Genomic DNA, 24,899 nt, shown 5'->3' on the forward strand with positions numbered 1-24,899 from the left:
ACCAATTTATTTTCAAATCAACAGTAAGTATAAATACATAAATAGGGTAGTATTTGCAGTTAATTTTGGCAATCAATGTAAATGATTATCCCAAACAACAAATTGCCTATAAAAATCAATGTCAAATCAACTAAATATCGATACTGGTAAAACATTTTGAACGGATGTAACGTGGTGGTCCCCATATTTTATGATTGTACTCTGAATTTTAAACAAAACCTCTTGGTCATTTTTCAATCGGAACGTATATTGTGAGTTTTCTAGACATTCCAGTGCAATGAAACTTCATAAATTAATGGATGGTTTACTTTGTTTGGTATATATCGGTCCTTTTGTAAGTTCTCAACAGATAGTCTGAAAATATCAATGTTAAGGTTATCCGATCGTTAACCTCAAAGGTTTTTTTGTTTCATCATAAAATTTTATTTCTCCCTTAAGCCTTACAAATGGAATGCAATGTGATGGTATATGGTGGTATCCATAGCATTTGACAAAGCTGTCGCAATTTTAACAACGACGGATATAATGCAATAAATATACAAGTTCAGATCAAATCAATCAGAAAGGCACCAGTAGTTTGATCCCCTTTACCTATATGAAGTATATTATAGATGTTGGTGTATATATACTAAGCCAAGCAATACGTTGAATAACTGAGAATAATATTAACACCAGGAGGCTAATTAAATTTGTCTATATAAAAGGCAGATAAACTTATCGTACGAATTAAAACAATTCCGGGACATCAAGGGTAGTCGAGGATCGGAGAACCCTAAATCAAACTAATATTGAGGTAACATTTTAATAGGATACAACGTATTTGTCGCCATTTTGAATTAATATTGAAACATAACCTCCTTCTCATTTTTCAACCGGAACGTATATTTTGAGTTTTCTTCAAGTGCAATGGAACTATACAATTTTTTACTTTCTGTTTAGTATCGATTCACGTAGAATTAAATAAAATAATGAAGTATATATATATATATATAAGTGTCATCAAGATGCTAAACATAATATCTCTATTCTATATAAAAAGTCATCTGCAATGCCTGAAGTGATCACCATTCATTGTAGAATAAGATATGAACAACTAGACAAGAGCACCACAGTTGCAAGTTCAATATTGTACACGTAATGTCTCCATGTTACACTAACCATCTTTTGCTAGATGTGATCTCCATCCAGTAGGTGATATATTCTTATATTGGCATTTTCCTCGGAATTGATAAATTCGTGTAACACGGCTCAATGGCAATAGGGCGTTTCTTGGTGATCCATCATTGCTTTGAAACAACTTTTAATAGGACTCGATGGTCGGTGTAGCTGCCAGTTGTATACTTAATGATCTCTTTTAAAAGTATAGCTATATACAAGAATATGAAAAAGTGCCCAAATTTAAAAGGTAAATTCTATAGACCTTTTCTTTACTAAATAATAATTAATAGCTAAAGAGATCATATCTTCAAATCTTCGGAAGATCTGAGGGTTACTAGTATTTGTTGCCCACCACAAAATGTCCTGAGAAACAAAATTCACTGACAACAACCATACGTCACTGAGAATGAATTACAGCATTTACTACGCTATTTCTCGACCACCAGTAATCTCATACTTGTTAGCCATTGTTTGAAGGTGTCCATTAGTTTATTCAAAAGTCCGATGTCTAAAATCACAGCGTTTTTACCCCTTGGTAATTTCACTTTACCAGAGAGAATCTCGTGCTTTTTTACTTTAGGTGATTTGAAGATTTCCTTTAAGATGTCTTTGCCAACATTTCGGAAAGTCCTGACTTCCTTTGTATTTCTATGTACGTTTGTGGTTAAGGCTGATCCATTAGAAAAAGTAAACGCAGGAGAGAGTTGGATTTTAGAGTTACCGATTCCCGAACTCGATCTTTCACTTCCGAGTGTAAGGTCGGGTTTGGGATTCTCTGAAGTTTTTTCAAGTATAGCGGATTCCGAACCTTTGTTTGGCTGTAATGTCGGATTCCTTTTCCGGCTGGGCATTAACTTAATCACGCGGTGTATTGTTGGTAAGCTTGGGGAAGAAGAGCGTGTTTTATGTACCTTCTCTGACAGAGGGCGCTGAGAGGATGTTGTGAGTATACTACTCGGCGTGCTTTTCAGAAACAGAGGCACTCTGGAGACAGGGTCTTTCAATTGGTACGGGGTTGACAGTATGACGTCAGAAGCGTTGATCTGCTCCCGTGATGGAGGGTACACATCTTTGGTGTAGACCCCTTCCACGATTCTCGGATCCGAGTTAATGATTTCGGTTAGGGATTTTTTCTGCGTAAAGTCTGGGGGAAAGAAAAGCTGACTAATTTTGTTGATTGGAGTAGTCACACCAAGTGACAGACCCGGCATGTTGAATATGGGAGTGACTGTCGACAGCTGTGGTGTTGTCGTTTGTTTTGTTGTCGTTTGTTTTGTTGTCGTTTGTTTTGTTGTCGGCGTTGTCGTCGTCAGTCTCTCTGAAGCACTTGTTGTATGTCCATCGGTCGGTTTCAGAGCTTGTAATGAAAAATAGTGTTCACTCAAAGGAAAGCTGGATGGAGTATCTGGCCATTCCGGGTTGCGTTTGTCTGCGAGGATAGTTTTTGACTTAGTTGTCGATAATACATGTTGAGTTGATGTACCTTGAACCTTGACTGTAGGATGTGGTAAGTCTGCCGGATTCTGACCTGGACGATGATATAACAGGTTTTTTGACGGAATTGGCGGAGGTAGCAGAGATATTAAAGTCGATTTAAGAGACGTAGATTGACTAGTTGGACGCAACGGTATGGCATGCGTTGGGAAGGGAGGGATGGTTTGTAAAACAGGAAATGACGTCGGAGTGGTTCCTTGTATTCTTGACGTCACTTCTGTGACAGTGTCTGAAGCTGGCGTTGTTCGGTAAACCTTGCTGTTAATGTTAAACCAGCGAATTAACTTTCCTTGGTTTAGATTCTTGTTTTTCCTCTCAAAAGTTTTAGACCTTTCGTTACTATCAAATACTGTATTCTGGAGGTCGAGTCTTGCCTGGGATTCACTTTGAGTACGCTGTGGAGCTATACTTTCTGTGATGTTCAAATCAGATACCACAGCAGGTAAATCTAATTTATCTCCATTAGACATAATACTACTGTCAATCCGTTCCTTGATCTGTTCTTTCATATATAACACATTATTTGCTTTCTTGTCATGATGATCTTCATTCAAATGAAACTGAATTTTAGACTCGTCGTTCTTTAAGAAATTCGCCATGTTTTCGATTAAACTGTCTAATACAAAATTATGATGAACCACATTCTTGACGTCACGAAACATCTTGTTGTTTGTGGAATTCGTGTCATTGGTCGGGGTGTAGGGTTCAAATGTTGGAAGTTTCTCCTCCATGTAGATTTTCCCATTGTCCTTTGGAATCACAGTGGAGTTGAATTGTGAGACCTTAAAATTTGATGAGGATTTTCCGTAGATTTCAGTAATGTTTTTGATTCTGTTCCCGGCCGTTACTATGGGGATAGATGTCGGCTCCCGGTCATTGATTTTGATTTTTGTTGAGATGATATCTTTAACCATCACGCTGATAATTTGGTGGATATTTGAAGACGAGTTACTATTGATATTTGAAGATGAGTTGCCAAAAAACTTAGATTGGTCTACTATTTGGCCTGCGTCTACACGAGGTTTTAATTTTGGAGTCAACAGAGTTTTCTTAGGTTCAAACACAATTTTAGGTTTCTTGATATCTAAATGAGAAGGCTGTTGCTTTGAATATCCTCCTTGGCTGTTGGTTTTTTCATCTGGAAAGAAAATCAAGTAAGGAACAACTTTAGGTATAGACACAGGGGTCAGAACTGTCTCTTCATCAACACCATCATCAACACCGTGATCTTGTCTTGAGGTCGACGAAGTCGTTGGTTTTGTAGTTATACTGACTATGGTGGTAGATGTTGCCTTTGTTGGTGATAGTTGAGTGGTAGTTGTTGTCACCCTTGATGTCGTTGATCTTGAGGTAGTTGAAGCCGTTGTCGTTGATGGTTTTACAGAAGTTGTTGTTGTCGATGATTTTGTTGGTTTTATGGAAGTTGTTGTCGCCATTGTTGTTGATGATTTCATTGTCGTCGGCTGTGTCGTCGCTTTTATTGTCGTTGATTTTGCTGTGGTAGATGTTGGTGTAACCTTAGTTTTCACTCTTGTATTATTTTTTGATACGATAAATTGAGTATTTTTACTTTTATTTGTCCTTTTGGTACTTGGTACGGCGTTATTAATTTTCCCACTGGAGGTCTGCAGACTTTTGTAGGGACTTGGAGCTGTAGCTGTTTGCATTGGACGTTTTCTAGTCCCAAGAATTTTACTGAATTTAGAGAAAAAATTTGAATTTCTGATCAGAGGAGGTATAGGTGGAGGAATTGGTGGTTGGTAAACTGTAGGTAACCTGTATACTCTAGGTAACCTTGTGACGGGCTTACTGGTAGTTGTCGGTTCACGTGTTGTTGTAAGTTTACTGACTGTTGTTGTTGCTAACTTAAGTGAAATTGCTGGTTTCCTGGTTGTTGACAGCTCCAAGGTAGTTGTTGGTTTCAGAATTGTCGTTGGTTTAAGCGTTGTTGTGATTTTATGAGTTGTTGTTGTCGTTAGTTGACTTGTTGTGACGGGTTTATGGGTTGTTGTCGGTTTACGGGTTGTTGTAAGTTGGCTTGTTGTCGTCGGTTGGCTAGTTGTTGTTGTCGGTTTACTTGGGAGTCTGATAGGTTCAGGAGTAGTTGTTTTTGGCGGATTTGTAAAAGCGAAACTCGTTGTTGATTTGATAGGTGGTGGTATCGTTGAAGATGCCAACATCTCACCGTTATTAGTTGGATTGGCCGTGGTGACGTCGGATTCCCCGATAGTATAGACAGACACACTGACTTCCGGTTGGTATGACTGGTAGGGATCTTCCAGGTTGAAGAAATTGCTGACTTTATTTGGTGTATACTCCACGTCCTTCTGTAGGTCCAATTCCTTTTCCAAGTCCACTTTTGTAAGGAAGAACTGTCCAAAGAGCGATGACGTCAACCCCTCTAGGGGAATTCCAGTCGGATCCTGTCCAGTGATCTCTAAAGGGTTATCAAAGCTCAAACGAGGCTTTGATGTTAAGTTAGTTGTTTTTAAAGGCTTCTTTTTTGATAGAAATGTTTTAGGTGTTGTTGTTGATATTTCTGTTGTAGTATATGCTGTCATTGTTGTTGATGTCGTTGATGTTGTTGTTGTTGTTGATGATGTTGATGTCATCTTTATTAATTCTGATGCTGAGTTCAGTTTCGATGGTATATCTTCTGTTTCACGTGTTTCAATCTGATAAGGCACATCTGGGGATTTAATTTCCGGAGCCGAGTTGGCATTGTTTCTACGTGTTGATTTATCATCGTCATCCTTGATAGACCTCTCTTTTGGTTTAAAAATGATTATTTTAGGGGAACTTAATCCAAAAGTTGGACTTTTAGACTTGGAAGGTTTAAAAATGTTAATTCTTCTAAAAGGTATCCTTGTAATTTTCGGTTTCTCCAGTTTTGTCAAATACTTTGAGATGTCAATCATTTTTACAGGTTTTTCTTTATTGTTTAGTTTTCTGTATTCTAACTTTTTTGTTGAAGATACATTTGTTGTGGATTGTGAAGTTGTTGTGGAGGTTGAACTTGTCGTTGTTGATAAAGTTGTCGTTGTCGGTAAAGTTGTCGTTGTCGGTAAAGTTGTTGTCGGTAGAGGTGTCGTTGTCGGTAAAGTTGTCGTTGTTGCTAAAGTTGTCGTATGTAAATTTTGTGGAATGAACACTGAATTCTTTCCCACTTTTTTAATTCTGGATGTTTTTATTTCTGTCTTCACAAGTATAGTATTTTCTTTTTTCAGTTTCACCTGTTCCTGTGTGTCATCACCTGTCTTTACCTGTGCGTTATCAGAAAGAACATTAGGCCTTGCTCTTGCGCCTAGTTTTTCCAATGTCTTCATCTGTGCGTCTTTTAACCCAATAACGCTTGCATTAACATTAGGCTTAGTCGGTGGCGTGATAGCGCCATCTCGCGGCGAACGGATGTCTGTTTCGCTAATGTTAACGTTACAGCGACATTTGTCTAGCGGGCATTCGTACTCGCAACATTCTCTCCAGCACCACATGTCCATCTGAAATCCCTGGTCATCTCCTATCCCTTGACATCTACAGCAGAACAACATATTATTAAAATACCATGATGATGCTGTTTCTGGTTTAAGTTATAGTATTGTCGTATTGTGAATTTTGAATTAACGGATGGCAGTTAATAGAAAATTCATTTTGTATTTATTGCCACCCGGTAAATTCAAAATTCACAAAATGACAGTATTGTATAGAAATCAGTTCAACTAAAATTGAGCTTTATCATTGTACAGTATTACAGAATTATATTACACTCAAAGTACGGACGGAATCAGAGTTATTGTACTATTAAATATGTTTATGGGAGCAGATGTTGAGTGCCTTACATCCACAAAAGCTCAACCTACAGTCATCCCCAAAAACTCAACCTACAGTACATCCACGAAAACTCAACCTACAGTACATCCACGAAAACTCAACCTACAGTCCATCCACAAAAACTCAACCTACAGTCCATCGCTCATATCGATTCTGTACACTAAAATACCGGGACAGGTTTTCCTCATAATGAGTAAAAATACCGGTACATGTTCAGTATATGGTCATTTATCACCCACCCTCATACCCAACAACAACTCCAAAAACTGTTCCATGACCTGGAAGGTGAATTTTACAATTTCCCATCAGGACACAATAAACATAATAACAATGCTTGATTTTATTTTCGACAACTGTGATAGTACGGAAAAAACCAAAATATTAAAAAAATACATTTTCACTATGTGGTCATATTAGCCCCACCGTATGGCATGAACCCCTCAACCGGGAACCGTGAATTTTACAATTTACATAGAGGTCTTCATGGACATTAGAATCAGGAATTAAGTTCTTCACAATAATGTATGAGGGTGAAGAAAAATATTTTCTACTGTTTTCATTATTTAGCTATATTGGCCCCTCCCTCAGGTGACCTAATAAATCCACCACTATATGATAGTGTTTCCTCTGACACTTGTTTTGCTGTACACAAATATGCATGCTTGAGAGGTGTATGAAAATTGAGATAAATTTGAATTAAGGCAGGCTACTTACAAATTTTCAAAATGGCGGGCTGGACAGCCGCAGTAACAACGGCACGGGGGACAGTTGCCTTTCCGGCAGTTAGTGTCGCACCAGTCGTTCATCCCCGGGTAGTGGTCCCAGGTTGGCACTGCATAACACCGCTTACATTCCTCACCGTCCCCACTGACATTAAACCCGGCCAGCAAGTGGGGCGAAAGGTCCGTGGTTCGTTTACTAATGTGGGACGATTTCGTAGGAACAGACTCTGACAATTTTTCCTCCGGTTGATTTGATTCTGTTAAATTTCCGATCGAGATATCTGCACAGTTGATGAAAGTTTCCTGAAATCCGCAACCATAGCAACTGGTCCTGTTCTCCGATGTCCCCCAGTGATTTCCTAAAAATTGAAGTAACATTTTTTTTATGAAGAGACAGCTAAAACATGTTGAAAAAGTGGTAGATAACTTGAGATTCCTATCACCTTTTTCTCGCGATGAATTTGAATTTAGATTACACAATATGTTTTCCGTTCTCATTGTTTTGACTCGCAAATCTAGATATTTCCCCGTAGTGGAGTTGGAATTTTCATTTTTTAGAGACTTTCGAGTACCATTTTTAAAGGAGAATAAATAAGTTTTAAAGGACCCTGGGTTGTTTTGAACGCCCTGACACTTTACAAATCAGCATGCGTTTTTATCTGAGTATTTTTTTTACTTAAAATATTAAAAGATGTTGAGTTTAAAGCAAAGACAAAGACCATTTATGTTTAATCAAATCACAACAAATCACGAAAAATGTTGCTTATAGGGCAATATGTTACTTATGGAGGCATAGACATGTGATGTTTTAAAACCTTTGTAAAAAATATGATTTACATTTTTAATTAAATATAATTACCATGTAATTTATACAGATGAAAAAAATGCTATAATTAATAATTAATGATATGCTTACATATGTGCCTTAACATGCAATGTGATAATAAACCTTGAGTATATGAGTTCATCGAATACAATTAATTCTTTCCGTTTATTCATTCATTTCATTTGTCAAAGTTTACAGGGGGAAAATTTACTCTACTCAGGTAAATTAATTAATACTGTTTTTAACTAAACTTTACCAACCTTTATGTGCTCGGGGCTAGTATTGTAATACGAGAAGGGGAATGACAACAACTAGGCTAGTATTGTAAAAGAAGAGAAGCTATCACCGCAACTAGGCTAGTATTGTAATACAAGAGAAGGAATGACCACAACTAGGCTAGTATTGTTATACAAGAGAAGGAAAAGGAATGACAACAACTAGGCTAGTATTGTAATACAAGAGAAGGAATGACGACAACTAGGCTAGTATTGTAATACAAGAGAAGGAATGACCACAACTAGGCTAGTATTGTAATACAAGAGAAGGAATGACAATAACTAGGCTAGTATTGTAATACAAGAGAAGGAATGACAACAACAAGGCTAGTATTGTAATACAAGAGAAGGAATGACAAAAACTAGGCTAGTATTGTAATACAAGAGAAGGAATGACCACAACTAGGCTAGTATTGTAATACAAGAGAAGGAATGACCACAACTAGGCTAGTATTGTTATACAAGAGAAGGAAAAGGAATGACCACAACTAGGCTAGTATTGTAATACAAGAGAAGGAATGACCACAACTAGGCTAGTATTGTAATACAAGAGAAGGAATGACCACAACTAGGCTAGTATTGTAATACAAGAGAAGAAATGACAATAACTAGGCTAGTATTGTAATACAAGAGAAGGAATGACAACAACTAGGCTAGTATTGTAATACAAGAGAAGGAATGACAACAACTAGGCTAGTATTGTAATACAAGAGAAGGAATGACAACAACTAGGCTAGTATTGTAATACAAGAGAAGGAATGACCACAACTAGGCTAGTATTGTAATACAAGAGAAGGAATGACAACAACTAGGCTAGTATTGTAATACAAGAGAAGGAATGACAACAACTAGGCTAGTATTGTAAAAGAAGAGAAGCTATGACCGCAACTAGGCTAGTATTGTAATACAAGAGAAGGAATGACCACAACTAGGCTAGTATTGTAATACAAGAGAAGGAATGACAATAACTAGGCTAGTATTGTAATACAAGAGAAGGAATGACAACAACTAGGCTAGTATTGTAATACAAGAGAAGGAATGACAACAACTAGGCTAGTATTGTAATACAAGAGAAGGAATGACAACAACTAGGCTAGTATTGTAATACAAGAGAAGGAATGACCACAACTAGGCTAGTATTGTAATACAAGAGAAGGAATGACAACAACTAGGCTAGTATTGTAATACAAGAGAAGGAATGACAACAACTAGGCTAGTATTGTAATACAAGAGTAGGAATGACAACAACTAGGCTAGTATTGTAATACAAGAGAAGGAATGACAACAACTAGGCTAGTATTGTAATACAAGAGAAGGAATGACCACAACTAGGTTAGTATTGTAATACAAGAGAAGGAATGACAACAACTAGGTTGGTATTGTAATACAAGAGAAGGAATGACCACAACTAGGATAATATTGTAATACAAGAGAAGGAATGACAACAACTAGGCTAGTATTGTAATACAAGAGAAGGAATGACCACAACTAGGCTAGTATTGTAATACAAGAGAAGGAATGACAACAACTAGGCTAGTATTGTAATACAAGAGAAGGAATGACCACAACTAGGCTTGTAGTGTAATACAAGAGTAGGAATGACAACAACTAGGCTTGTAGTGTAATACAAGAGAAGGAATGACCACAACTAGGCTAGCATTGTAATACAAGAGAAGGAATGACCACAACTAGGCTAGTATTGTAATACAAGAGAAGGAATGACCACAACTAGGCTAGTGTTGTAATACAAGAGAAGGAATGACAACAACTAGGCTAGTATTGTAATACAAGAGAAGGAATGACAACAACTAGGCTAGTATTGTAATACAAGAGAAGGAATGACAACAACTAGGCTAGTATTGTAATACAAGAGAAGGAATGACCACAACCTGGCTAGTATTGTAATACAAGAGAAGGAATGACCACAACTAGGCTAGTATTGTAATACAAGAGAAGGAATGACAACAACTAGGCTAGTATTGTAATACAAGAGAAGGAATGACAACAACTAGGCTAGTATTGTAAAACAAGAGAAGGAATGACCACAACTAGGCTAGTATTGTGGTAAAAGACGAGGGACGACCACAACTAGGCTAGTATTGTAATACAAGAGAAGGAATGACCACAACTAGGCTAGTATTGTAATACAAGAGAAGGAATGACAACAACTAGGCTAGTATTGTAATACAAGAGAAGGAATGACAACAACTAGGCTAGTATTGTAATACAAGAGAAGGAATGACCACAACTAGGCTAGTATTGTAATACAAGAGAAGGAATGACGACAACTAGGCTAGTATTGTAATACAAGAGAAGAAATGACCACAACTAGGCTAGTATTGTAATACAAGAGAAGGAATGACAACAACTAGGCTAGTATTGTAATACAAGAGAAGGAATGACCACAACTAGGCTAGTATTGTAATACAAGAGAAGGAATGACGACAACTAGGCTAGTATTGTAATACAAGAGAAGGAATGACCACAACTAGGCTAGTATTGTGGTAAAAGACGAGGGACGACCACAACTAGGCTAGTATTGTAATACAAGAGAAGGAATGACCACAACTAGGCTAGTATTGTTATACAAGAGAAGGAAAAGGAATGACCACAACTAGGCTAGTATTGTAATACAAGAGAAGGAATGACCACAACTAGGCTAGTATTGTAATACAAGAGAAGGAATGACCACAACTAGGCTAGTATTGTAATACAAGAGAAGGAATGACAATAACTAGGCTAGTATTGTAATACAAGAGAAGGAATGACAACAACTAGGCTAGTATTGTAATACAAGAGAAGGAATGACAACAACTAGGCTAGTATTGTAATACAAGAGAAGGAATGACAACAACTAGGCTAGTATTGTAATACAAGAGAAGGAATGACCACAACTAGGCTAGTATTGTAATACAAGAGAAGGAATGACAACAACTAGGCTAGTATTGTAATACAAGAGAAGGAATGACAACAACTAGGTTAGTATTTTAATACAAGAGAAGGAATGACAACAACTAGGCTAGTATTGTAAAAGAAGAGAAGCTATGACCGCAACTAGGCTAGTATTGTAATACAAGAGAAGGAATGACCACAACTAGGCTAGTATTGTAATACAAGAGAAGGAATGACAATAACTAGGCTAGTATTGTAATACAAGAGAAGGAATGACAACAACTAGGCTAGTATTGTAATACAAGAGAAGGAATGACAACAACTAGGCTAGTATTGTAATACAAGAGAAGGAATGACAACAACTAGGCTAGTATTGTAATACAAGAGAAGGAATGACCACAACTAGGCTAGTATTGTAATACAAGAGAAGGAATGACAACAACTAGGCTAGTATTGTAATACAAGAGAAGGAATGACAACAACTAGGCTAGTATTGTAATACAAGAGTAGGAATGACAACAACTAGGCTAGTATTGTAATACAAGAGAAGGAATGACAACAACTAGGCTAGTATTGTAATACAAGAGAAGGAATGACAACAACTAGGTTAGTATTGTAATACAAGAGAAGGAATGACAACAACTAGGTTGGTATTGTAATACAAGAGAAGGAATGACCACAACTAGGATAATATTGTAATACAAGAGAAGGAATGACAACAACTAGGCTAGTATTGTAATACAAGAGAAGGAATGACCACAACTAGGCTAGCATTGTGGTAAAAGACGAGGGACGACCACAACTAGGCTAGTATTGTAATACAAGAGAAGGAATGACCACAACTAGGCTAGTATTGTAATACAAGAGAAGGAATGACAACAACTAGGTTAGTATTGTAATACAAGAGAAGGAATGACAACAACTAGGCTAGTATTGTAATACAAGAGAAGGAATGACCACAACTAGGCTAGTATTGTAATACAAGAGAAGGAATGACGACAACTAGGCTAGTATTGTAATACAAGAGAAGAAATGACCACAACTAGGCTAGTATTGTAATACAAGAGAAGGAATGACAACAACTAGGCTAGTATTGTAATACAAGAGAAGGAATGACCACAACTAGGCTAGTATTGTAATACAAGAGAAGGAATGACGACAACTAGGCTAGTATTGTAATACAAGAGAAGGAATGACCACAACTAGGCTAGTATTGTGGTAAAAGACGAGGGACGACCACAACTAGGCTAGTATTGTAATACAAGAGAAGGAATGACCACAACTAGGCTAGTATTGTTATACAAGAGAAGGAAAAGGAATGACCACAACTAGGCTAGTATTGTAATACAAGAGAAGGAATGACCACAACTAGGCTAGTATTGTAATACAAGAGAAGGAATGACCACAACTAGGCTAGTATTGTAATACAAGAGAAAGAATGACAATAACTAGGCTAGTATTGTAATACAAGAGAAGGAATGACAACAACTAGGCTAGTATTGTAATACAAGAGAAGGAATGACAACAACTAGGCTAGTATTGTAATACAAGAGAAGGAATGACAACAACTAGGCTAGTATTGTAATACAAGAGAAGGAATGACCACAACTAGGCTAGTATTGTAATACAAGAGAAGGAATGACCACAACTAGGCTAGTATTGTAATACAAGAGAAGGAATGACAACAACTAGGTTAGTATTGTAATACAAGAGAAGGAATGACAACAACTAGGCTAGTATTGTAAAAGAAGAGAAGCTATGACCGCAACTAGGCTAGTATTGTAATACAAGAGAAGGAATGACCACAACTAGGCTAGTATTGTAATACAAGAGAAGGAATGACAATAACTAGGCTAGTATTGTAATACAAGAGAAGGAATGACAACAACTAGGCTAGTATTGTAATACAAGAGAAGGAATGACAACAACTAGGCTAGTATTGTAATACAAGAGAAGGAATGACAACAACTAGGCTAGTATTGTAATACAAGAGAAGGAATGACCACAACTAGGCTAGTATTGTAATACAAGAGAAGGAATGACAACAACTAGGCTAGTATTGTAATACAAGAGAAGGAATGACAACAACTAGGCTAGTATTGTAATACAAGAGTAGGAATGACAACAACTAGGCTAGTATTGTAATACAAGAGAAGGAATGACAACAACTAGGCTAGTATTGTAATACAAGAGAAGGAATGACAACAACTAGGTTAGTATTGTAATACAAGAGAAGGAATGACAACAACTAGGTTGGTATTGTAATACAAGAGAAGGAATGACCACAACTAGGATAATATTGTAATACAAGAGAAGGAATGACAACAACTAGGCTAGTATTGTAATACAAGAGAAGGAATGACCACAACTAGGCTAGTATTGTAATACAAGAGAAGGAATGACAACAACTAGGCTAGTATTGTAATACAAGAGAAGGAATGACCACAACTAGGCTTGTAGTGTAATACAAGAGTAGGAATGACAACAACTAGGCTTGTAGTGTAATACAAGAGAAGGAATGACCACAACTAGGCTAGCATTGTAATACAAGAGAAGGAATGACCACAACTAGGCTAGTATTGTAATACAAGAGAAGGAATGACCACAACTAGGCTAGTGTTGTAATACAAGAGAAGGAATGACAACAACTAGGCTAGTATTGTAATACAAGAGAAGGAATGACAACAACTAGGCTAGTATTGTAATACAAGAGAAGGAATGACAACAACTAGGCTAGTATTGTAATACAAGAGAAGGAATGACCACAACCTGGCTAGTATTGTAATACAAGAGAAGGAATGACCACAACTAGGCTAGTATTGTAATACAAGAGAAGGAATGACAACAACTAGGCTAGTATTGTAATGCAAGAGAAGGAATGACAACAACTAGGCTAGTATTGTAATACAAGAGAAGGAATGACCACAACTAGGCTAGTATTGTGGTAAAAGACGAGGGACGACCACAACTAGGCTAGTATTGTAATACAAGAGAAGGAATGACCACAACTAGGCTAGTATTGTAATACAAGAGAAGGAATGACAACAACTAGGCTAGTATTGTAATACAAGAGAAGGAATGACAACAACTAGGCTAGTATTGTAATACAAGAGAAGGAATGACCACAACTAGGCTAGTATTGTAATACAAGAGAAGGAATGACGACAACTAGGCTAGTATTGTAATACAAGAGAAGAAATGACCACAACTAGGCTAGTATTGTAATACAAGAGAAGGAATGACAACAACTAGGCTAGTATTGTAATACAAGAGAAGGAATGACCACAACTAGGCTAGTATTGTAATACAAGAGAAGGAATGACGACAACTAGGCTAGTATTGTAATACAAGAGAAGGAATGACCACAACTAGGCTAGTATTGTGGTAAAAGACGAGGGACGACCACAACTAGGCTAGTATTGTAATACAAGAGAAGGAATGACCACAACTAGGCTAGTATTGTAATACAAGAGGAGGAATGACCAAAACTAGGCTAGTATTGTAACACAAGAGAAGCTATGACCGCAACTAGGCTAGTATTGTAAATTCAAGAGAAGGAATGACAACAACTAGGCTAGTATTGTAATACAAGAGAAGGAATGACAACAACTAGGCTAGTATTGTAAAACAAGAGAAGGAATGACCACAACTAGGCTAGTATTGTAATACAAGAGGAGGAATGACAACAACTAGGCTAGTATTGTAATACAAGAGAAGGAATGACCACAACTAGGCTAGTATTGTAATACAAGAGAAGGAATGACAACAACTAGGTTGGTATTGTAATACAAGTGAAGGAATGACCACAACTAGGCTAGTATTGTAATACAAGAGAAGGAATGACAACAACTAGGCTAGTATTGTAATACAAGAGAAGGAATGACAACAACTAGTCTAGTATTGTAATACAAGAGAAGCTATGACAACAACTAGGCTAGTATTGTAATACAAGAGAAGGAATGACAACAACTAGGCTAGTATTGTAATACAAGAGAAGGAATGAGAACAACTAGGCTAGTATTGTAATACAAGAGTAGAAATGACCACAACTAGGCTAGTATTGTAATAGAAGAAAAGGAATGACCACAACTAGGCTAGTATTGTAATACAAGAGAAGGAATGACAACAACTAGGTTGGTATTGTAATACAAGTGAAGGAATGACCACAACTAGGCTAGTATTGTAATACAAGAGAAGGAATGACAACAACTAGGCTAGTATTGTAATACAAGAGAAGGAATGACAACAACTAGGCTAGTATTAGGAATGACCACAACTAGGCTAGTATTGTAATACAAGAGAAGGAATGACAACAACTAGGCTAGTATTGTAATACAAGAGAAGGAATGACAACAACTAGGCTAGTATTGTAATACAAGAGGAGGAATGACCAAAACTAGGCTAGTATTGTAATACAAGAGAAGCTATGACCGCAACTAGGCTAGTATTGTAATACAAGAGAAGGAATGACAACAACTAGGCTAGTATTGTAATACAAGAGTAGGAATGACCACAACTAGGCTAGTATTGTAATACAAGAGAAGGAATGACCGCAACTAGGCTAGTATTGTAATACAAGAGAAGGAATGACAACAACTAGGCTAGTATTGTAATACAAGAGAAGGAATGACCACAACTAGGCTAGTATTGTAATACAAGAGAAGGAATGACAACAACTAGGCTAGTATTGTAATACAAGAGAAGGAATGACAACAACTAGGTTGGTATTGTAATACAAGTGAAGGAATGACAACAACTAGGCTAGTATTGTAATACAAGAGAAGGAATGACAACAACTAGGCTAGTATTGTAATACAAGAGAAGGAATGACAACAACTAGGCTAGTATTGTAATACAAGAGGAGGAATGACCAAAACTAGGCTAGTATTGTAATACAAGAGAAGTTATGACCGCAACTAGGCTAGTATTGTAATACAAGAGAAGGAATGACAACAACTAGGCTAGTATTGTAATACAAGAGAAGGAATGACAACAACTAGGTTAGTATTGTAATACAAGAGAAGGAATGACGACAACTAGGCTAGTATTGTAATACAAGAGAAGGAATGACAACAACTAGGCTAGTATTGTAATACAAGAGAAGGAATGACAACAACTAGGCTAGTATTGTAATACAAGAGAAGGAATGACAACAACTAGGCTAGTATTGTAATACAAGAGAAGGAATGACCACAACTAGGCTAGTATTGTAATACAAGAGAAGGAATGACAACAACTAGGTTGGTATTGTAATACAAGAGAAGGAATGACCACAACTAGGATAATATTGTAATACAAGTGAAGGAATGACCACAACTAGGATAGTGTTGCAATAAACGAGGAGGATTAACAACAACTAGGCTAAAACTGTAATAAAAAAGAAGCCATTACAACAACTAGGCTACTATTGTAATAAAGGAGGAGGAACGACCACAACTATGCTCGAAATCGGGACCCTTAAGTTTTAAAACCGGCGCTCTACCGTCTGTTCTAAAAGGTGAACCCACTAGCAAGTGCTAGTAAAGGCCTGGCGGTACTGAGTCTATTATATACCTAACAGTACTGACACTATTACATACCTTGCAGTACTGAGCCTATTAAATACCTGGACGTACTGGGCCTATCACTATTATAAACCTATCTGTACTGAGCCTATTATATATACCTAATATACGAGGGTTGTTCGGAAATTATTGAGACATTTTCTCTTATTCTTTTAGTACAAAACATAAACTCTTGAAATTTCACCAAAACGTAAATCAGGATAGAGATTATCAATGTGAAAAGATTCTTGTCCATGGCATGAATAGATCATTCCTGGTAAGCTGACAAATGTGCCTTCGTCCAGTGACCCGGCGCAACCGCAAACTTTTCGCAGCGTCATTTTAACGCTTCATATTGCTCCTGTGTTTTAAACACCTTACAAACGAACGGAAATAAGAATTATTCTTTATTTCTCATCTTTTGTTTTCATTTAAAGATGTCATCATTTACATTTTCTCTCATTCTTGATTTTTTAGGGGAAAAATCGAGTTATTTTTATCCGAAAGTCTAATTACTGTGAATGTCTCCCGCAGTCATTTTTTTAAATGTTTTAGAACTGTTGACAACAGTTAGTGTGTCAAAAGTACTTGATAATTAATCCTTTTGGCCTAATTCTACTTAAACAATCAGTGAAAAAAATATGATGAGCTGAGGCTCTATACCTTGTCTTGTCATCGTATAGTTTTTTAAGCAATTTCGTGGCCTTAAAAGGTCTTCTTCTGAGATATCCACCAGTTTGACGGTTTTCAATGCGCCGCCTTGACGTCAACATTCAATGTAAAGTCGTTGTCAGATTTCTATTGTTTGGTAAATATATGTGTACCATATCCGTATTTCAACTCGAACATCAGTAAAACTTAATCAAAAGTTAGGTGCAAAGAATAGCAAAATGAACATATTTAATTTGATTTCTTTTATCATTAACTGTAATTCTACGGACATTTATAAAGTTGATGCTTAAGTTGTTAAATCGCTGAGTTCATGGCTGCGCCGGGTACCCCGACCACCAACTTATTTATCTACCGCCGTAAACAAAATATTAAATATTCGTTTAATATGACTTTGTTTTATTATTTGTTGGCGTTTCTTCAGTGTCTATGCCAACTTTCACCAAAATTCGTCAATTAGAAAAGAAAATATTCGGGTTGTCTCAATAATTTCCGAACAACCCTCGTACATTATAACCGTTTTAAAAAAAAATTGTATAATAATAAAACATTTTGTGTTACATGTAGATGAGTCACAAGTAGACTTCTTTTTAATGCATCTATGTGAATCAGATGACCTTTTACCTACACTAATCGATCAGTCCAATTGGATTGTGATCGATCCAAAGACTGTCAGGAGAAATCACAAAGTCGATCTGTCTGAGAGTCTGACGTGTGAAATTAGAATTTATAATTAATTACACACCTGTCAAAGGTGTCATCCGATGTTAACGACTTTACATGTGGTTTTGGGAGGCGTCAAGACAGAATGAGAAAGATATATATTTGTATTGTTAACAACATTATTATAGAGAATGGGACACTGTGAACTCTACTGGAACGTGAATTACGAAGAATTAGGAACCGACGTATTCATAGAGGGGATGATAAAAAACTAAAACAAACAAAAACCAAACAAGAAATCAAAAGAAAACAAACAGAAAACAAACAAACAAACAAAAAAAAACAGAAAAGAAAAAAAACCATCAGATTGAAAGAGATTGTTTAAGACCTATGCCATATTAACTGATGATTGGCAGTTAGAGGAAGAAGAAGAAGAAGAAGAAGAAGAAGAAGAGAGAGAGAGAGAGAGAGAGAGAGAGAGAGAGAGAGAGAGTAAAAATAGGATTAAAGGAAAATATGAATTCATAGGGTGTGAAAGATAGAGTAAATAAAAATGTGTGAGGAAAAATGAGAGAGAGAGAGAGAGAGAGAGAGAGAGAGAGAGAGAGAGAGATTACATGCCTCGTGATGTCGGGTCCTGGTCTCATTCATCATAGTAATAGAGTAACTCCCTAAATCAATAACTGATCGGTGATCGATCTATTCTGCGGTCAGAATAATCAATGATTCAATTTTATTGATTTTAATTAATTTCACATTTCTTTCTCTTTTTACCAGAACGGTGACTTGGCAAAACTGTAAAAATCTCAAATTTGAATAAAATGACTATTATGAACCATAAATGTTAAAAAAAACCACTCAGATAACTGTAGGCATCATTCACATTAAGGTCTTTCTATGGTCGCATAATGCATGCCGTCATCATGCAGGAGCATTCCGGAATATCCTACCGTCATCGGCCTTAACATTAGCTTAATTTACATTAATTGCACAAAGAATTTTTAAAATAAAATTTGGTTCATTACATATATAATTTAGAATCATACAGGTTTCAGAAAGACTTGTAAAACTAACGGTGTTGTGATACACTCATCTCAAAAACCTCTGAAAGAAGTTGGCTGCTTAATTTATGTAACATAAAACGTCTGTCTGACATTACTAAACATAGCCTATTTGATGTTTACGTGATGTCTTGATAAAAGTGAGTTTTAAACTTCACATTGTCTTACTTGTAACAGCCGTAAATTTTCCCACTTTTCATAAAAAATTAAAAAAAAAAAGTGAAGTAGATAAGAGCATGTATCATTGTTTAAATAATGAGATTTTAAAAGTTAGCCTACTATTTGTACAGAATCCCACACACACTTATTCATTTGTATTAAGGTACTTCAGAACACCTGTAAGATTGATTATTTGAAATATATCTCAAATGCATAAAATAATGGCTTTATTTTTTATAAAAGTTTATTTCCTTCATTATCTTTAGAAGTAAAAAAGATATTGATTATAACCTGTCATTTACTCCGAGTAAACAAAACTAAAGTACATCGTAATTTGATAATTTTTTATTCAATCTTTTTGCAGTTAACCCCTTTATCAGTTAAGATTATTATACTTTCATGCTAAATACTGAAATCTAATTGGTTAAGACGCGGTTGATAATCTGTTCTATTACCCTCAGCGTTAGCAACACACTTGACAACGGATAACACAACAAATCGTTACATGCGCGTAAATCATGCGCGTGCGGTTCTCCGTAGATTAAAACATTTAGTATAATAAAAAAACCAAATAGTGCCTCAGGGTGTCAATTTTAACTGTTACCCTCCCAAACATAAACAAAAAAAAAGAGTTGATGTAACTCTTTTGTTCAAACATGGCCTTGACTCTTACCTATGATGTAATTTCACTGACCTTGACACTAACCTGTGATGTATTCCAATAACCTTACTTGAATATTTTGCATTGAAATAGACACTTACCTGTGTTAGATTTCCACAGACTTTGACTCTTACCTATTTCCATCGTCCTTGACTGTTACATGTGATGAATTTCCACTGACCGTGACTCTTACCTATGATGTATTTCCAAAGACATTGGCTCTGACTTGAGATGTATTTCCACTGACCTTGACTGTAACATGTGATATATTTTCACTGACCTTTACCCCTACCTGTGATGTATTTCCACTGACAATGACCTTTAATTTTGATGTATTTCTACTGACCTTGACTCTTACTTGTGATGTATTTCCAAAGATCCTGACTCTAACCTGGTATATTTTCCCACTGACCTTCACTCTTACCTGTGACGTATTTATATTGACCTTGACTCTTACCTGAAATGTACTCTCATATGTGAAGTATTTCCAATGTCCTTGACTCTTATTTGTTATTTGTTTTCAATTACCTCGACTCTTACTTGTGACCCTGACTCTCACCTGTGTCGTATTATGACTAACCTTTACTGTTTTTCCATTGACCCTGACTCTCACCTGTGTCGTATTATTACTGACCTTTACTGTTTTTCCATTGACCTCGACACTCACCTGTGTCGTATTATTACTGACCTTTACTGTTTTTCCATTGACATTGACTCTCACCTGTGTCGTATTATTACTTACCTTTACTGTTTTGACCTTGACCTTGACCCTTACCTGTTATGTATTTCCATTGCAACACACACTGAGTACAGGTCAATTTATCTGGAATCCCAAGTCTCAGGTTGTGTATTCCTCGACCTTCCGGAAAATACTGGGTATTCCCGGGAATTAATGAGAAACTGTCGGTAGGTTTTCCATCGTCAAAGGGAAAGTATTCCATAGAATAGATCTGGAGTAAATATTGGTCCAAGCATTCCTGTTTCACTCGGTTATTCACATCATTGTTAGGACAAATACGGAATTCATAATATCCTTTCTTGAACACAGTTTGTTCAATAGTGACGTTTATATATTTAGCAGTGCCGTCATAATGTTTTGAGATGATGCCGATAGCGTATTTACCTCCAGCCTCGTTTTCAAGCGGGCCTTGGTACGGATCTCCGCAGACACCACATTTACCGCCATTTCTCACAAAATTCTAAAAAAAAAACTTCACATTAGATATAATTAAGTTAATGATCCCAAATAATTGTATGTATATTTATATGTATGATTTCATGATACCAAATAAATCTATCTTTCTATGGCAGTGTTCATACAATCCTTGTGTATGTATATTCGTATGTATGATTTCATGACACCAAAAAAATCTATCTATCTATGTCAGTGTTTATACAGCCCATGTGTATGTATATTTATATGTATGATTTCATGACACCAAATAAATATATCTCTCCATGGCAATGTTCATAGTGTCCTTGTGTATGTCTATTTATATGTATGATTTCATGATACCAAATAAATCTATCTCTCCATTGCCTTGTTCATACATGCACAGTCCTTGTGATATAACACCAACTTGGCAGTTTTCAGTCAAAGATTTCATTCAAAGTTCTTGTATAAACAATGAATACAAAACTAGGATATGCATAAAAGCGGGTTTGATTTGCGTTCACCCCGTGAGATCGTAGCTTTCTTGCATGTATTCGCTTTAGAATGAACACTTGTAGAGCTTTCTTCCCGTGAGGTGGGAGCTTCTCTGCCTGGATGTATTAGCTCCAGAATAAACACTTGTAGAGCTTTCTTCCCGTGAGGTGGGAGCTTCTCTGCATGTATTAGCTCCAGAATAAACACTTGTAGAGCTTTCATGGGTTATCCTGGTTTCAATATTTATGTCTTTCAAAGACCTTGTCTATTAAATCATAATCATTTGATATTGAAGCGTAGAATGAACGACATGTATTCGCTCTAGAATAAACACTTGTAACAAACAAAACATATGTTGAACAAGGGACATGTCCTTGTGATGTAACCATGTTTGACAGGTTCATGAACACTTGTAACAAAAACATATGTAGAACATGGATAAACACAGGAACAAAGTGAACCTCGATTAAGTCTGGATTCAAAGCTTCACAGACTAATTAGCATTACAGGTCATGCAATTAAAATTACAAATCATCGAAAGTGATTAACATCTCAGAATATAAACTTGGTGGAAGGCGTATACGTTTCTTAAAATTGAAGTCTTTCTTCATTCTTCTATACTAGGAATGTAGAAATTATGATAATCACTCAACAGAGTGCATTAAAACAGGTATTTGAATGACAATTGAATGTTTCTCAACATTATTTTTTCTTTAAACGATAACGTAAAATTTATTAAGAATACAATGAATAGATACGAATAGATACGAAAAACACAGCCAATAAAAAGGGTAAAAATATAAAGAAAGTGTCAAAATATATATAAATAAAAAGTGCTAAAATATAAGTTCATTACATTGATATGATAATTACGTACCTTATTAATACATTCCATACAAATGTTATACTGTAGGTAATCTAGGTATTAACACCTCATTTTATTTTCTTTGTTTCTCTTTCTCGTTTTCGTTTCTGAATTTTACTCCGACACTTATTCTCTCTCTCTCTCTCTCTCTCTCTCTCTAAAAATTGTTGCTTTTACATATCAGTGATATATCTTTCGTTGGTAAAGTGTAGTAAATATTAAGATATTGTGTTTGAATAATCAGTGATCGATCGAAGAGAAAAAAAATATAGATCTTTATCTCAGAATAATTTTCTTGATATGAAATACATTTCAAAAATGTCTAGATCTCAAATATCGAGTTATTTCAAATTAAATAAATTCATTAGCTTTGGACATGATGATAACACATTTTAGCTAAAATAAAACTACAATGTAATAAGCTTTATCTAGTTCCATTAATATTTCTGCTTGCACGTGGATATAAAAATACATTTAATTGAAATTCCAGACGAACAAGAAAACGTAAAGAATTAAAGTACCTACCCTGTATCCCCCACAAAATAATTGGTCGTCATGGTGATTTACTGCAGAGTTGAATCCTTGGCGCCATAATGTAGATCTTCCTGGGGGATCTATTAATGTTACTTGTGTGATCACTTTTTGAAGAATTGAAAGCAACAGAACTATCATAAGCATTAGTTCCCGCATAGGATTTCCCATTTCTATTGATGGATTTAAACACTTCCTTTGTATTCACTATTTGATTTTAATTCACAAAAAGAGAAAGTTTCTCATTGTAACACTCCAACGCAAAGTTCATTCTCCTTGAAAAAAAAATCAAATTTTAAGATTACAATCAGAGGATCATTCGGAGTAAGTCTTTTAGAAGAATAAGAAACATCATAGATAAGTTCAAGTCGTTGTTGTCATTGTCAGTTTTATCGGTAGCAACTTCAATACCGACGGACCCCGTTAGTTCGTTTCTATTAGGTATACTCCAGGAATATCCACACAGGGCTGCGTAAACATAACACACTATTAAGAAACTTGATTTGAATGTCGCTTATCTTTTAAAACTTCTTAATGAAAATCAAAACGTCTTTCATTTACAGGAAAATGAAACTACGTTCTTGACTCAGCTGGAGTAAAGCTCTGCCATCACATGAAGCTACAATACCTGGTTCCGCTTCATTAGGTTTTTTTTTCTGTTTCGGCTCATTGGTTTCTCACCTGTCTCATGTCCCGTGTCTATCTCTCCTGGAGTTATTAAAATTTAATTACTTTGTAAATTATCAATTCAATTTCCGGTAAAATACTTTTTGTGGAGAGCACGCTTCTTAAATGAATTAATGGGGATCATATTTTGAACTTGTCATTACAAAAGTACATCGAACGCTATGAATGTAAAAGCTGCCACATCAATCTTATGAAATGAAAAATCCTCATTTTTTAACTGAAAAAAAATCATTAAATATTTGGTTTGGCTTCATTTAACCGATGATTAACAATGTTCTCGTTGATAAACAACGTTGAATAATCTTTGAATCAATTTCGTTTTCTAAAGATATCTATCGTTTATTCTATGTTAAATTTTGAAAATTCGATTTAACGTTGAAATCATAATGTTAATTCAACGATGGCGACCAATTTTGATTAAACGTATGTTAAAAATGTTTATTGTTCTTTTGGAGGAGGCCGCTAAAATTTCATGATGAAACATGAAATAAAACCCAAATATAGATTTCTTAAATTTAAAAAAAAAATAATTATTATCTTTCAATAAATTTCAGACAAATGAATCATGAGGAACAACAGCCTATCAAATTCCATGATCTGTATTTTGTTGTTTACGGCTATCGGCGTCACTCTGAATTATTTAAATGTATTTACATAACTTTATTATCCAGCTTAATTTTAATTTTAGATATGGACAGTATTGCAGCATTTGAAACAAGTATTTTATTCTATTTTACTTTATTTCTATTTCACTAAATGTACAAATGTACGGCATTGTAGTATATTATGTATTCAAAAAGTATATATATGTAACTCAATCGTATGCACAAATTATTATTTAAGCATTGAATCTTCACTAGCCTGATAACTGCAGCGCATACAATTGAGTTAAGCGCATTTGTATAGAAAAGAATTGTTTGCACATATTGGTGCAGACAGTATAATTCCAATAATAATTATTTAATGCTTACATTTACATCAAATTAAACTTTATGCATTTTCGGAGGAAAATATGATAAGTACCTTAAAATGAATGTAATATATAAAGGGAAAATACAACCTAACGGTGCTACCGCTGTGGCGAGCGCAGCAAGAATATCACTTACAACGGTTGATCCAACAGTTATGTCATACTATATGCACTGCGTTCCACAATGGTAAAATGATACATCCAACCTTGCATCATTGTCATTATTTTAACAGTTATCAACTAACCT

The 24,899-nt window shown here is 35.7% G+C and overlaps 2 protein-coding genes across 10 annotated transcripts in view; one reads left to right on the forward strand and one right to left on the reverse strand.

Moving 5' to 3' along the window:
• Positions 1 to 23,595, reverse strand: LOC136272844 (mucin-2-like). Its single transcript, XM_066075585.1, has 4 exons — positions 22,990 to 23,595; positions 20,727 to 21,150; positions 7,195 to 7,561; positions 1 to 6,183 (listed from the first exon to the last, which is right to left on the reverse strand). The coding sequence occupies exons 1-4, from the start codon at positions 23,164 to 23,166 to the stop codon at positions 1,587 to 1,589; spliced, it is 5,565 nt and encodes a 1,854-aa protein (XP_065931657.1). The 5' UTR covers positions 23,167 to 23,595; the 3' UTR covers positions 1 to 1,586.
• Positions 1 to 24,899, forward strand: part of LOC117687479 (uncharacterized) — a 307,604-nt gene that overhangs the window by 100,727 nt on the left and 181,978 nt on the right. The gene's annotated exons all lie outside the window — the stretch shown is intronic.

This window comes from Magallana gigas, chromosome 1 (assembly GCF_963853765.1).
Source record: "Magallana gigas chromosome 1, xbMagGiga1.1, whole genome shotgun sequence".
Classification (NCBI taxonomy): Eukaryota; Metazoa; Mollusca; class Bivalvia; order Ostreida; family Ostreidae; genus Magallana; species Magallana gigas.